This window comes from Rattus rattus, chromosome 8 (assembly GCF_011064425.1).
Source record: "Rattus rattus isolate New Zealand chromosome 8, Rrattus_CSIRO_v1, whole genome shotgun sequence".
Classification (NCBI taxonomy): domain Eukaryota; kingdom Metazoa; phylum Chordata; class Mammalia; order Rodentia; family Muridae; genus Rattus; species Rattus rattus.
Window position 1 is genome coordinate 37,625,764 of NC_046161.1, and position 12,957 is coordinate 37,638,720.

Below are 12,957 nucleotides of genomic sequence, written 5' to 3' on the forward strand. Positions count from 1 at the left end.
TAAGTATGCACCCCTTCCTGCTGACTCTGGCAATACTGTACAACCGCAAGGTATGAGAGGGGAAGGGATAACCTGGGGGTGTCTCAAGTCACATCAGTCCTATGAGTCAGACATCCTCAGAAGAACAAGAGAATTTTACCTGTGGGGTCAAAATCATGTGATGTACTGCGTTCGACTTTCTGTTTCTTATCTGTTGGTGACTCTCGGTTCAAAATACTTCCATGCCTAAGTTAAAACAATCAAATATTTACTATTAAAAAATCATAACAATAAAACCTCATATAAAAATTACACCAATGAACCTGTTTACATTGATTTGAGAGAGAGAGAGTGTGTGTGTGTGTGTGTACACATCTGTGTGTGCAGGTACCCATGAAGGTCGGACAGTAGAAAGCCCCTTGCAATCAGTGTTACAGGAGACAGTGAGCTGTCCACATGTGTGCTATGGAGAACAAACTCTGGCCCTCTGCAAGAGCAGCAAACGCTCCTAACTACTGCGCCGTCTCTCCAGGAACCAAGCAGACAAACAAAAACAAAAAAGGAAATACGTCTGTCTTCCATAACATAACCCTCTATTTTTTTCAGAGTTCTAAAATTCAACTTATGCCATATATACGATGCAATCTATGTTCTTGGTTATAAAAGGGCATCAAGCAGTAAAAGTAGTATTCAATATTAAAGTTAATTTTATTCTTAAAAACAACTGCCCATACATAGTTTACTGATTTTTATAGTTCTATCTAACAATAAGACAACAGTGCCCCCAAAGAATTCAACATACTCCCTAACATTATATACACTGTAGTCAAACTGAAATCATTACAAAAATATAACATATATAAAAACAAGCTATAAAAACAAACCTAGGTAGGCAAGACTCGCCTTCATAGGGTTGAAGCCTTAGCCAGACACCTCTGGGCCCAAAATGATACCAGAATTATTGTTTTCACTAAGATTTAACCAATCGCAAGATGATGGTTGGGCAATTAAAAAGCAAGAATAAGCTGTGATGCACACGCTTGTAGCTAACTGAAGGTTAGAATTATTAGGAATGGTATCTTAGCATTCTAAATAATATTTATAATAATTAAGGAGAGAGAACAACAGATGCTAAGACACGAGTGCTAGGGACTCTCAGAATGTGTGTGACAGACACAGGTACAAAAAAAACCTAAATACTTTCTATATTTTTTTCTTTACTGTCTTAAAATAACTAAGGCTAAATCCACACAAAGTTCATTTAAAGGAGACAACAGGCAGTCATGTGACAACACATACCCAAACTAACAACCCATTTGCACCTCCCCAAGCAACTCACAATTCAAAACAGTCACAGATTTTAAAATTAAATTTCTTCATAGGGAGTGACCTTAAAGTGTCAATTTGAATAAACTTTTTAAATGCTTACATTAAAAACACTGAAAATATTATCAAAACAAGACTGTCTTCCAGAAAAAATATGCAACACCTGTTGTATTTGAAATCTGTGAAGCATTATGAAAGTTTGTACTACTTAAATCCACACTCTCAAAAACCACAAAAATCCCCATAATTTCAAAGGAATGCTTCTAATTAAAGTTTAACTCCAACTTCCGTATAAAAGCAACTGAACAACTTACCTTATAGGTTTTTTGAGGGGAAACCTGAAACAAAGGGAAACAAAAACAGATATTTGTATTAATTTAACTTGTAAAGATTCTGTTACTATAGCTACTGACTGTGCTAAGCCAGAAGGCACCACAGTCTACGGCTGACTTTCCCAAAGCAAGACAACAATGGGGTCAGAGGTCCTGCTCTGTTCTTCAAAGCTCACTCTCATTTATTTTTAGCTTTCATAACAGAAACTCTGGAAAAAAAATACCTTCAGAGTAAATGCCAGCTACTAAAAATATGTTCCTCAAGTAGAAAACAAAGTGTACATTTTGCTTTGCTTTGTCCTTCTGGGGTTCCCTGGTGTTGTCCCCCGGTTGTCCCTTTTTAAGTATCGTAGCTGGTCATGGTGACAGAAGCCCTCCTTCAGCTTGGGAGGCAGAGCCAGGAAGCGTCCAAGTACAAGGCTAGTGTGGACCATGAAACAAGTCCTGGGACAGCCTGGGCTACAGAGTTAAGACCAACTTAAGAAAAGGGAGTGGGAGGAAGGATTTGATTTTTCTGTTTGGTGTTTATTTGTGAGTAGATGGAGCTGAGACAAGGGTCTCCTTACAGAACCAGGTTATCCTTAAAGCCATGATTCTTCTGCTTTGGCCTCCATGATGCTGGGATAAAAAAGGATAAAAAAGGTCTACATGACCACCCCTAGCCAGAGAGGCTTCTTGGTGAGAATTAGATGCTACATAAATAACTGAAATCCGTTTACCATAGAGGCAGTTTGACTGCCAAATAAACCCTAATAGACAAGTGGAATTACAAATTCACTTTAACTCTTATTTATATCAAACTGAAACACAGAAAAGGCCAAAGCATCTACAAGCCTGCATAATAAGGGACAGTATGATTCCATGAGAGACAGTGGCAAGTAGGAAGGGGTCTGTTCTAGAGAACAGGAGATGCCAAAAGACAGCCCAGGAGTGATGGTCCTATGTCGCCTGACAGACTGGCAGAGACAGACTCTGAACGGACTGGACTGCCTGCTAAGGATAAGGCCTTCAGTCCATCAACCGAAAGAAACCCTTTAGTTCTTTGAGCTACAGAGCCCCAGAAGAACAAAAGAAACCAAAATGTTTTCGCCTATCAACCACAGTCACACCAAGCAATGCTCTGACTGTCGGATCTGCAAAGAATTCTAGAACTTTCCAGCGGCATGACTGTTAAGATTTCTGGGTTGTTTACTCTTACAAGAAAATGGGAATGATGGAAGGGGGCAGAAATGAAGGGAGGAGCAGAAGGGCAAGGACAATGCAGAGTGATATCACCATCGCTTACCTACAGTCACAAAGCACAGAAGAAACTCACACGTTCTTCCACATTTTTTTAAATGATTCATTTTAAGCTTTATGTGCATTGGTGTTTTGCCTGCATGTATGTCTGTGTGAGAGTGTCAGATCCACTGGAACTGGAGTTACAGACAACGGTGAGCTGCCATGTGGGTGCTGGGAATTGAGCCCAGGTCCTCTGGAAGAGCAGCCAGCACTCTTAAACACCGAGCCATCTCTCTGGCTCCAAAATCCTCACAACTTCTAAAATCACAGCAGTTTTTCTCTAATTACCAAGTTCTATTTAAAGCAAACAAGGCAGATGGTCCTGTGCTCTTTAAGAAGCCAGGCTGAGCAAACCATCAGGGCAAGCCAGTATGCAGCACTCCAGCACGGCCTCTGCACAGCTGCCTTCATGCCCTGTTTGAGTTCCTGCCCTGACTATTGCCAGTGATGGACTACTATGGTGTGGACCTCTAAGCTCAAATAAACCCTTTCCTAGCAACAGAAACCCTAAGACACTGGGTTTACCTTAACTGTTCTAAGTACCAAAAGAATCACAGGGAAGGAAGGAACCTTTAATTCTGAAGTCTTAGGAGACAGAAAAGCAGTTAGTTCATGGAGACTCCCTTTCGAATCACAGAGCACTGAAAGACCCCATTCATCTGGTGCTGCACTTACCACTTGAATACCCGGCCAGTTAACTGCCACCATCCCTATACAAAGCTCAGCTGGAAAGACAAAGACTTGACCAAAACTCCCAGGAAAGGAATCCAGGGAGCCAGGAAATTACAAACTCAGCTCCAATGTGCTCTAAAGAAGTTTGCAGTTTCCAGGATTTAAAGCAGTACGATTCTACCTATATCCTATAGAGAAATAAAACCCTTTTTGTAGACAGAACTCTGTAAGTAGAACCCTAATGGAATAAAGACTGTACAGATCCCACGTTTCATACTTAGATTTTTTTAATTACAAAGGAAATATATCATAAATAAGAGGTTTGCCTAAGTAACCTTTAATTTAGTTACACCTTAGGTGGTTAAGCATATTTTTATAAATACATGAAATTTAAGAGGCTATGTGAATATAAAAGCTATTATCATTATGATTAAAAGTGAGGGCAGGTGTGCACAGAACTGTATGTGGACGCCTGTGTGCAGAGCTCGGGGTGAGGACATCGGGTGTCCTGCTCCACGACTGTGAGCCTTACTCCTCTGAGACAGGACCTTTCGTGGAATCCAAGCCACACTGGCAGCTACCAGGCCCCTCAGTGACTTTCCTGTCTCTGCCCTAACCCAATATAGGCCAGGGACACAGGCATGCTGGCCATACCTGTATTTTTACTTAATTGCTAGGATCTGAACTCAGAACACTTTCAATGAGCCATTTCTTCAGCTCAATTACATCTTTTACAAATATACTTCCCAAGTCCATAGAAAGCACTTTATCATTTTCTACTAAGAAAACTATTTTTCATTAAAATACTTTTAAAAGAGTGTTGGTTTTGTAGTAAGAGATTTGTCTTTGAGTCTAATGTCAAATGTTAATAAGTTCTCAGTCAGAATTTAACTACGAAACCATTTTTGTGTGAAATGTAAATCTCAGACTTTCAAACTATCATGTGGGGAGACCCTCCAATTTTATGGGGAAGGGGAGAGATTTCTTACATTATGAGAAACATAAGAAATTAGCATCATAATACTGTTTCATACTTGTTCCTACAAAGTTATTTATTTAATTTCTCCACATACATAGAGAAAGAGACAGACAGACGGATGGACGGACACACACAGGAGGGGAGCACAAGCACACTTTGGGTATCTCAGTCACTCTCCACTTCATGTACTAAGACAGTGTCTCTGCCCAGCTCCAGTGAGTCTAGCTGACTGGCTCAGGTGGGGTCCTTTGTCTCTGCCTCTGGAAATCGGGCTACAGGGGACTTCACGCCTGCGTGGTTTTATCTTATTCTGGTAACTGCGGTTCCAGTCCCTCAGCTCACACGAGCTACCTCCCCAGATGTGTATGATCCTGTTTCACTCTCAACAGAGAAATCGTAGGGGAAGGAGACTTTAAAATATATTAAAATATACTGTCATCAGGAATAATGGCTCTACACAGCACTAAGTTCATAGCATGCAGGGGAAACGCTTTTACAATCCCAGCACTCCTCCTACGCATCCCAGAACTGTGAACTGCTGCTGACAAAACCTAGTCCAGTAGACATGTCTCATGCTTCTCATCTCAATGCACTGGGCCTGAGGCAGCGGGTTCACAGCCACCTAAGACCAGCCTAGCCTACAAGTGAGTTCTCTGACCACAAAGACTGCAGAGTGAGTCTGTCGCAAAACAACAAAGACAAAACACCAAAACAAGACTTATTTGAAATGCACAGACCACTACTTCTATTTTCTCTTTCTCAGCTAAAAAAAAAAAAGGAGCTTATTCTAATACGCTTATACATTAAGACTACATAAGCTAACAGAACTAAACAAATTACTATATTATATACTAATATCAAATAATAATCAAGAGACTCTTACTCCCAAGTCACTGAGGAATGAAACTGTCTCCTACCCAAGATGTAAAGTTTCCTATGAAACTTTATGAGCTTTTCTACTCTGTAACACCATGGAACGATTTCTTTTTCTTATATATGGACTTTACACATAGTACAAAAGTTCTTTTATGAAAATTCAAGCAACTAAACATATCACCTGGTAACTTCCATCAAGCTGGGCGTGGTGACACATGCCACTGTAATCCCAGCTAATTGGGAGCCTGACTTGGATCATTTGAACCCAGGAATTTAAGCCCAGCCCAGGAATCATTGGCAGACACACACACACACTCTCTCTCTCTCTCTCTCTCTCTCTCTCTCTCTCTCTCTCTCTCTCTCTAAACAAACAAATAAGACATTAACATATTTTACACCTTTAAACATTTCATTACAGCACTGGCTTTAGCCTATGCTATAAGACCCTTAGGGCTCGGCTCATAAGAGGTCTACTGAGAATGAAGAATAGAGAGAAGGCTCTAAGCTCCCCTTACATCAGAATGGCTTGGTTTTTATTTCAGATGGAGCTTCCAAATAAAAATCTGAAAAAGAGAGCTCTAACTACTGTTCCTTTCATTACTGGGGACTGAACCCCACATAATTCTTTATAACTGCAAAATATCTACTCTGTAATATGGCTGCTTAGCTAACTTACTCCATTTCTTTTGTTAATCTTTAGGCTACATATAGGTTTTCAGCCCAGGGACAACACTATAACAAATACTTAACTCCAGATGAACTCATTAACAGGAAGGAACGCACATGGGAGTCTAGAGATAAAGGCAGTGCGAGTACTAAACAAACAGAAGAGGAAGGACAGACTCCTCTGGCTGCATTAATGCCATGCAGCCATCTGTGTTTAACCTTTGTGGAAGGGGACAGCAGCAGGAACTTCCTAACAATAGCTCTTATAAGACAAATAACTAGATAGCATTACTTTGCTGCCCAAGTACTGTATATGATGCGAGAGACTACCTGCTTGTTTAAGGCAAAACAAACAAACCAAGAAAGCACTCCACAGCAGTCACAAGTTAGACGGGACACAAACTGGTAAGTAACAAACACGGAACACTGTCAGACGAAAGTGCGGTGTACTAACACTCTCACTATCTCAGGAGAGTAAATGATAATGTTTCTTAGGAATTCAGTGAAAAGAATTAGGTGAAAAGTCTTGGTCTGACTGAACTAAAGGCAAAATGCTACAACGTTTAAGAAGTCATTACATTTGAAGTTGTTATTTTTGTTGTAGGTTGAATGTGTGCCTCATAGACACTCCGATCTCCTAAGCCCTGTCTCTCTGAGCATGCCCCAACTTAGAAGCTGGGTCTTTACATACATTTTGTTAACTTCCAAGAAGAAATCTTTACTTAACCCAAAGTCACAAAAGCTTTCTTTGTATTTTTTTTTCTGATCATTTCCTAATTTTTACTTTTAGATATAGTGTGTTTTATACAGTTTTGCAGGAGACATTATGTTTACCTGTTTACATGTGGGCAGCCCACTCTTGTAGCACACTGCAGACAATGCCCTCTGCTGAACTGCCTTTGGACTGCCACTGAAAATCAGTCATCCATCTATGTACTGGGTACTGTGGAAGACGGGTAAGGGAAACGTCTATTTCATCACCTAACAGAGGAAGGTGCACTTCCTTACCTCCTAAGGGGTACAGGGTACCAACAGGTTATGTCTGTGAATGTTATACTAGTGTTGGTCGGTATGTTAAAGTGATATCTTACAGGCTTCCCCTGCAAAGCTACTGCTTTTAAAACAGATCCTACCCTGGTAGTAGTGGTATATGTCTTTAATCCCTGCTCTTGGGAGACAGAGGCATGAAGATCTCTGTGTGTTTCGAGGCCAGCCTGCTCTACAGAGCAAATTCCAGGATAGCCAAGACTTAAAGTAAAATAAAATAAAAAATCATTAAAAACTCAAACCTGGGTCAGTAAGGTGACTCAGAAGGTAAAGAACTTGCAGCAAAAGCCAACAGTTTGAGTCTGATTCCAAGAACCCACATTACGGTGGAAGAAGAGCCAATTTTACAAACTTGTCCTCTGACCTCCACACAGGACCCTACAACTCATCCTTATATTCATATCCCCCTCCCTCTCCCCCACAATAATAAGGTCTGAAAAACTTAAAGCCTTGTAATTTTAATCTAACCCCTATTAGGAGTTGAAGGTATTAAGCTCCATTTCCCAAACAAAAAGGAATCCACATGCTCTGGAATTTTCTGGAAGAGCTGTGTTTCAGTGTTCTCCCATCTATCAAATGTGCACTCTGTATGTTTACTTTATACTCTGAGATAAAATCCAATACTGCAATGTTTATTTCCGTGTTCAAGTTGCTCTAGCTTAAGTCACTGAGCTCTTTCAGGCTGGCACTTACGTTACTGGGACACGCCCCTCCCTTCTGTACTTTGAGTACTTCATTCCTGGCACAACATGGTACTCTAGGCTCCTTAGCACACTAGAAATACAAGAACATTTTCCTACCACAGCTTTGTAAAGCAGGGAATTAAAAATATAGATGAGGGGGCTGGAGAGATGGCTCAGTGGTAAAGAGCACTGACTGCTCTGGAAGAGGTCCTGAGTTCAATTCCCAGCAACCACATGGTGGCTCACAACCATCTGTAATGAGATCTGATGCCCTCTTCTGCTATGTCTGAAGACATGGCAGTGTACTCACATACATAAAATAGATAAATAAATCTTTAAAAAATATATAAATGAAATATAGATGTTTTCTTTCTTTTTATGTAATATGATTGTTACGTGCTTTCACATTACATAATTACGATTTAGAAAATCCCAAACCACATTTCATTCAAGCTGGCATCAAGCTATTCCTGATGTCCCTCCTGTCCTTTTCATAGCTGTAGTGATGTCATCTTTCATTCCTGTTACTGGTAACGCTTGATTTCTCTAGTCCTGGTCCACCTAGCAGCGAGTCTAGCTAAGTAGCTAAAGGTTTAACATTTTAGTAATCTTCTCAAAAGAGCTGACTGCTGGGTTAACACTGTTATTTTACTGTTTTCTCCTTCATGGACCCCTGCTCCAATCTTTATTGTTTTTCCTCTATGCTTTGGACTTGGTTTGCTCTTCTTTGTTTTTTCTAGATTTTAATATGGATGTTGATGCTATTGATTTCAGACATTTCTTTTCTAATACATCTTTTATGTCCGTAAAGTTCTCCTGACGCTTCAATGTTAACCTCCAAATTCTGATGTGCTGTGATCACACATTTCCCTCTTCAAGTCTTCTTTGACCTGTTATTTTAGAATTGTGCTGCTTAATCTCCAAATATTTGGAGATTTGAGATCTTTTATTCATTTACACCTTATTTATGACCAGACAGCATACTCGATATAGCCTGCATCCACTTACTTTACTGTGCTTCTCCACTGAAATACGGTCTATCTTCACAAATGCTCCATATGCCCGCCCATACAAGACTAAACAGATGGATTACACTCTGAGCTGAAGTACTACCAAAAATTACCCGTAGATCAAATTGGCAAATAGAGTTAAGTATTCTACACCCTTACTGGGTTTTATTTTTACCTGTTATGAAAGAGTACTGAAATCATTGTCATGACAATGATTGTGAATTTGTCCTTAAATTTATACTGTTTAGTTTTCGTGAATTTTGAAGTTCTTTTACTGAGGCATAAAAGGCCAGAAATGTGGGGAAGTTTTGCTTTTGTTTTTAATAAGATCTTGAACATTTTACAAACCTTTACCAGCTAAACAGGCATTCTACTATTGCTATATGCCTTTTTCTTTGTGTTTTAATTTTTTTAATTTTATTTATTTGATTTTTGGGGTTTTTTGTTTGTATTTTTGTTTTTTTTTTCCTGTAGACCAGGCTGGCCTAAATTCAGAGATCTGCCTGCCTCTGCCTCCAAGTGCTGAGATTAAAGGTATGTCTGGCTTAATTTTTAAATTTTGAGACGGTTTATCTAAATTACTCAGCCTTCCAATGAACTGAGACTTCATGTAATACTTTGCTGGGCTTCTTTTTAAACTGATTCTTTTATCATTATGAAACAGTTTTCTTAAACTCAACATAGTAAATTACATCGTTAATCTTAGCACTCAGAAGGCAAGAGCAGGAGGATCAGGAATTCAAGGCTTTCTTTGGCTGCACAATGAGTTCCAGGCCAGCTGTGGCTACAACGTATTTTATAAAAAGACTAGGAGCAGGGTGGCAGGGAGGTAATGCCACTAAAATGCCTACCACTAAAGCATGAGGACCTGGTGAGAAAGTCAGGGCCGCACACATTTGTAATCCCAACAGTGGGCAGGCGGAGAAAGGCAGTTTCCTGGAACTCAACAATGAGTAAGCCTAGACAGACTACTTGGCTAGCTAGCATCAGGCCAACAGAAGACCCTGTCTCAAAAGACAAAGTGGATGACACCTTAGGAAGGACACACAGGGCTGATCATTAGCTTTCATATGCACAGTGCACTTGTGTTGCTGGAATAACCCTCAACACACAGAAGAGGGGCTACTTTACCATTAGTAACATTCTACACTCACAAATCTACTTTACAATGGTGTTATGTTATTTCAGCTTTATTTTTATTACTGTTAGCATGTTGTGCCTTTTACTTCAAACCATGTCTACTTTAAGATGTGTTTCTTTTTTCTTAAGATTTATTTATTGTACATAAGTACACTGTAGCTGTCTTCAGACACACCAGAAGAGGGCATAAGATCCCATTACAGATGGTTGTGAGCCACCATGTGGTTGCTGGGATTTGAACTCAGGACCTCAGGAAGAGCAGTCAGTGCTCTTAACCTCTGAGCCATCTCTCCAGCCCAAGATGTGTTTCTTAAAGGCAGCACACAGTTGGGCTTTGCTCGTTCATGCAATCTTTGACTTCTTCCTCAAGTGTTTTATGGCTTGAGAGAAGGGACTCTGGGTCTCACACGTTGAGCAAGCGCTGTACCACTGAGCTAGGCTTAAGCCAACTTTTTTTAGGATGGGATCTTATTCACAGTAGCCCATGTCGATCTGAAATTCATGACCCACCTACTTTAGCCTCTACAATGTTCAAATTACAGGTATACACTACCACGTTCCTTTAACTGGCTTTGTTTTGTTTTGTTTTTTTTGGAGATTGCTGATATAGACAGATTTAAGCCTAATCATCATCCCATTGGGTTTCTCAGTTGTTTCCAACTGTCTCTTCCTTCTACTGGATTACATTATTTAAACCAATTAACTAACTTAAAATAATTTTATATCCTGTTAACTCATCCCTTCCCATATTTTAAATTATCTGAAAGATTATTCCATGCATTTGATTTTACAGCCTAATTAACCAGCATAATTATGAGAAAACACTTAACAACTTGACATATCTTTTCTATGTAAATTTATTCATTCAATACATTTTCTTTGAGAACAGAGGACGTAAGTTTTTCTTGACCCTGGAAATCTTAGTCTTCCTTTGAAAGAACTCTAAGTTTATCTAATGGTTACTAGTGTCCTCAAAGGCCAGTGACAAAGGGCAGCAGATCCAGCTGTAGCAACAACCTTTGGCCTAATGGCAGTGCCATTCTCTGGTGAGTAAGCTGACTGCACAGACAGAAGTAATGAGAAGAGAACAAAATAAAGTCCACAGGAGGTGCACATGAAAGAAACTTCCTTCCTCTTGAGAGGACTGTGTGGCACATCTCTTCCTGACACATCTCTTCCTTACCCACTAGTATGTGACCATGACTGAATGGAGTCATTCTGCTTATTCAAAGACCTAATGGTGCATGACTTAAGACACTGTAAGGTAAGAGTGGAAGCCATGAGGTGATCTAGGGCCACAGAAGTAGCTGTGGGTAACGAAAATAACTAAGACAAATGTCTGCAAGAATAAGCAACTTTGTGTATTTGAAAACTATCATGTCCACTGGGGCCTGAGTGTAGAGAATGGCCCAGGGAGTAGTACTGAAATGTCGTCAACAATCGGCAGGAACCAATAATACAAGACATCTATTCATGACCTAAGACAGCTAGAACATTTTAATCATAATCTGATTTATGTTTAAAAGAACACTCTAGTAAGGCATGGTGACAAACACCTAAAATCCCAGCAATCAAGAGGCTGAGGATAGCAAGACTCTGCCAAAAATTAAACAGGAGGGGCTAGACAAATGGCTCAGTGGTTAAGAGCACGGGCTGCTCTTCCAGAGGACCTTGGTTCAATTTCTAGGACTCACTGCACCTCACCACTGTCTGTAATCCAGTTCCAAGTAAATCAACACTCTCACATAGACATACATGCAAGCAAATCACCAATGCACATAAAATAAAAAAATCACTGTTTAAAAAATTAAACATGTAAGTGGGGTGGATATGCAGAAAATATATACATGCACGGAATTTTCAACTACTAAAATAAATGCTATTTTAATTAAATAAAATAAAAGGCATCTGTTTCTCTGGTCTTTAAAATATTTTTTAAAAAATGAATAAACCTTCACATTCCACAAACTAAGCACTAAGAAAGGCAAGTTTAATTGTGCTTATAGTAACAGTGTATTTCATCCCAAAGAGCAAATACTTAAGAAGCGTGTAACAGGTAGAAAGAAAACAAACAAAGTGTACAATGTTAATGTGTAGCCCCTCAAACAAGAATTCTCCATTACCGCTTTGGGTTCTTTGAGATAAGGTCTCTCCCTGCAGCCCAGGCTGACCTAAAACACTGTGTATCCCAGGATAGTCACAAATGCATGTGATCCTTCTGCCTTAGTAGGTTCAGCCGCCTCTACACTAACACTACTATTTTATTCACGAAAAAGAAACTATCGATGTGGGAGCTGCTAAACTTAAAAATCTACCTCTTTCTAAATGGAGATTTTCAGGTATAGCATGGCTGAGAGACATCTGTAACTCAGAACTGCAGAGCAGCCATTAGTCACTGCCCAGGCAAGGGCTTCTGCCCTCTTCCAACACAAGTATTTGGATTTTTCCAAGAGCTGATGTCAGGGCTTTTCACAGAGACAGAACAGCATTTACAAGCCAGAGAAGGAAAAAGGGTTTCCCCAGTAGCTATGGTCAATGTGTCCTTTGTACTGCTCCTCTGCCAAAGCCAAAAGACCCTACTAGATAAAGCTATTCAGTCCTGGGGCGGGAGGGCTACAACTCCACCCCGGACGGTTGAAGGATTGTGATTGGCCAAACTTAACGATTACAAGATTCACTTTTCCAGCAGTGCTGAAACCAGAATTCTAACAGAGCAACCATCAGAACAGATGTTTCTTAATTCATTCAAGAAAAATATCATATACTGAATTTCTCTCTCTCCTCCTCCTCTGTGTGTGTGGGTGCTTATAAAGTATTCGTGTAATTCTACATAGTTTCAAAGAAAAGATAGACCAACATAATATGGTTATAAACAGAGTCTGCTTCTTCCAATCCTAAACATTCAGTGGAGAATTCAGTTTATATCTATGTGTCCTGTGGGCGATCTGCCAGCTGTTCACGTAAGG

At 39.9% G+C, this 12,957-nt stretch overlaps 1 protein-coding gene across 1 annotated transcript in view; it reads right to left on the minus strand.

The window, feature by feature from the left end:
* The window catches only part of Arhgef12 (Rho guanine nucleotide exchange factor 12), a 122,969-nt gene that overhangs the window by 67,231 nt on the left and 42,781 nt on the right, over positions 1-12,957 (minus strand). The window contains 2 exon segments of the mRNA XM_032910092.1: positions 140-225; positions 1,620-1,643. Of these exon segments, the coding sequence (XP_032765983.1) occupies positions 140-225; positions 1,620-1,643 (110 nt within the window).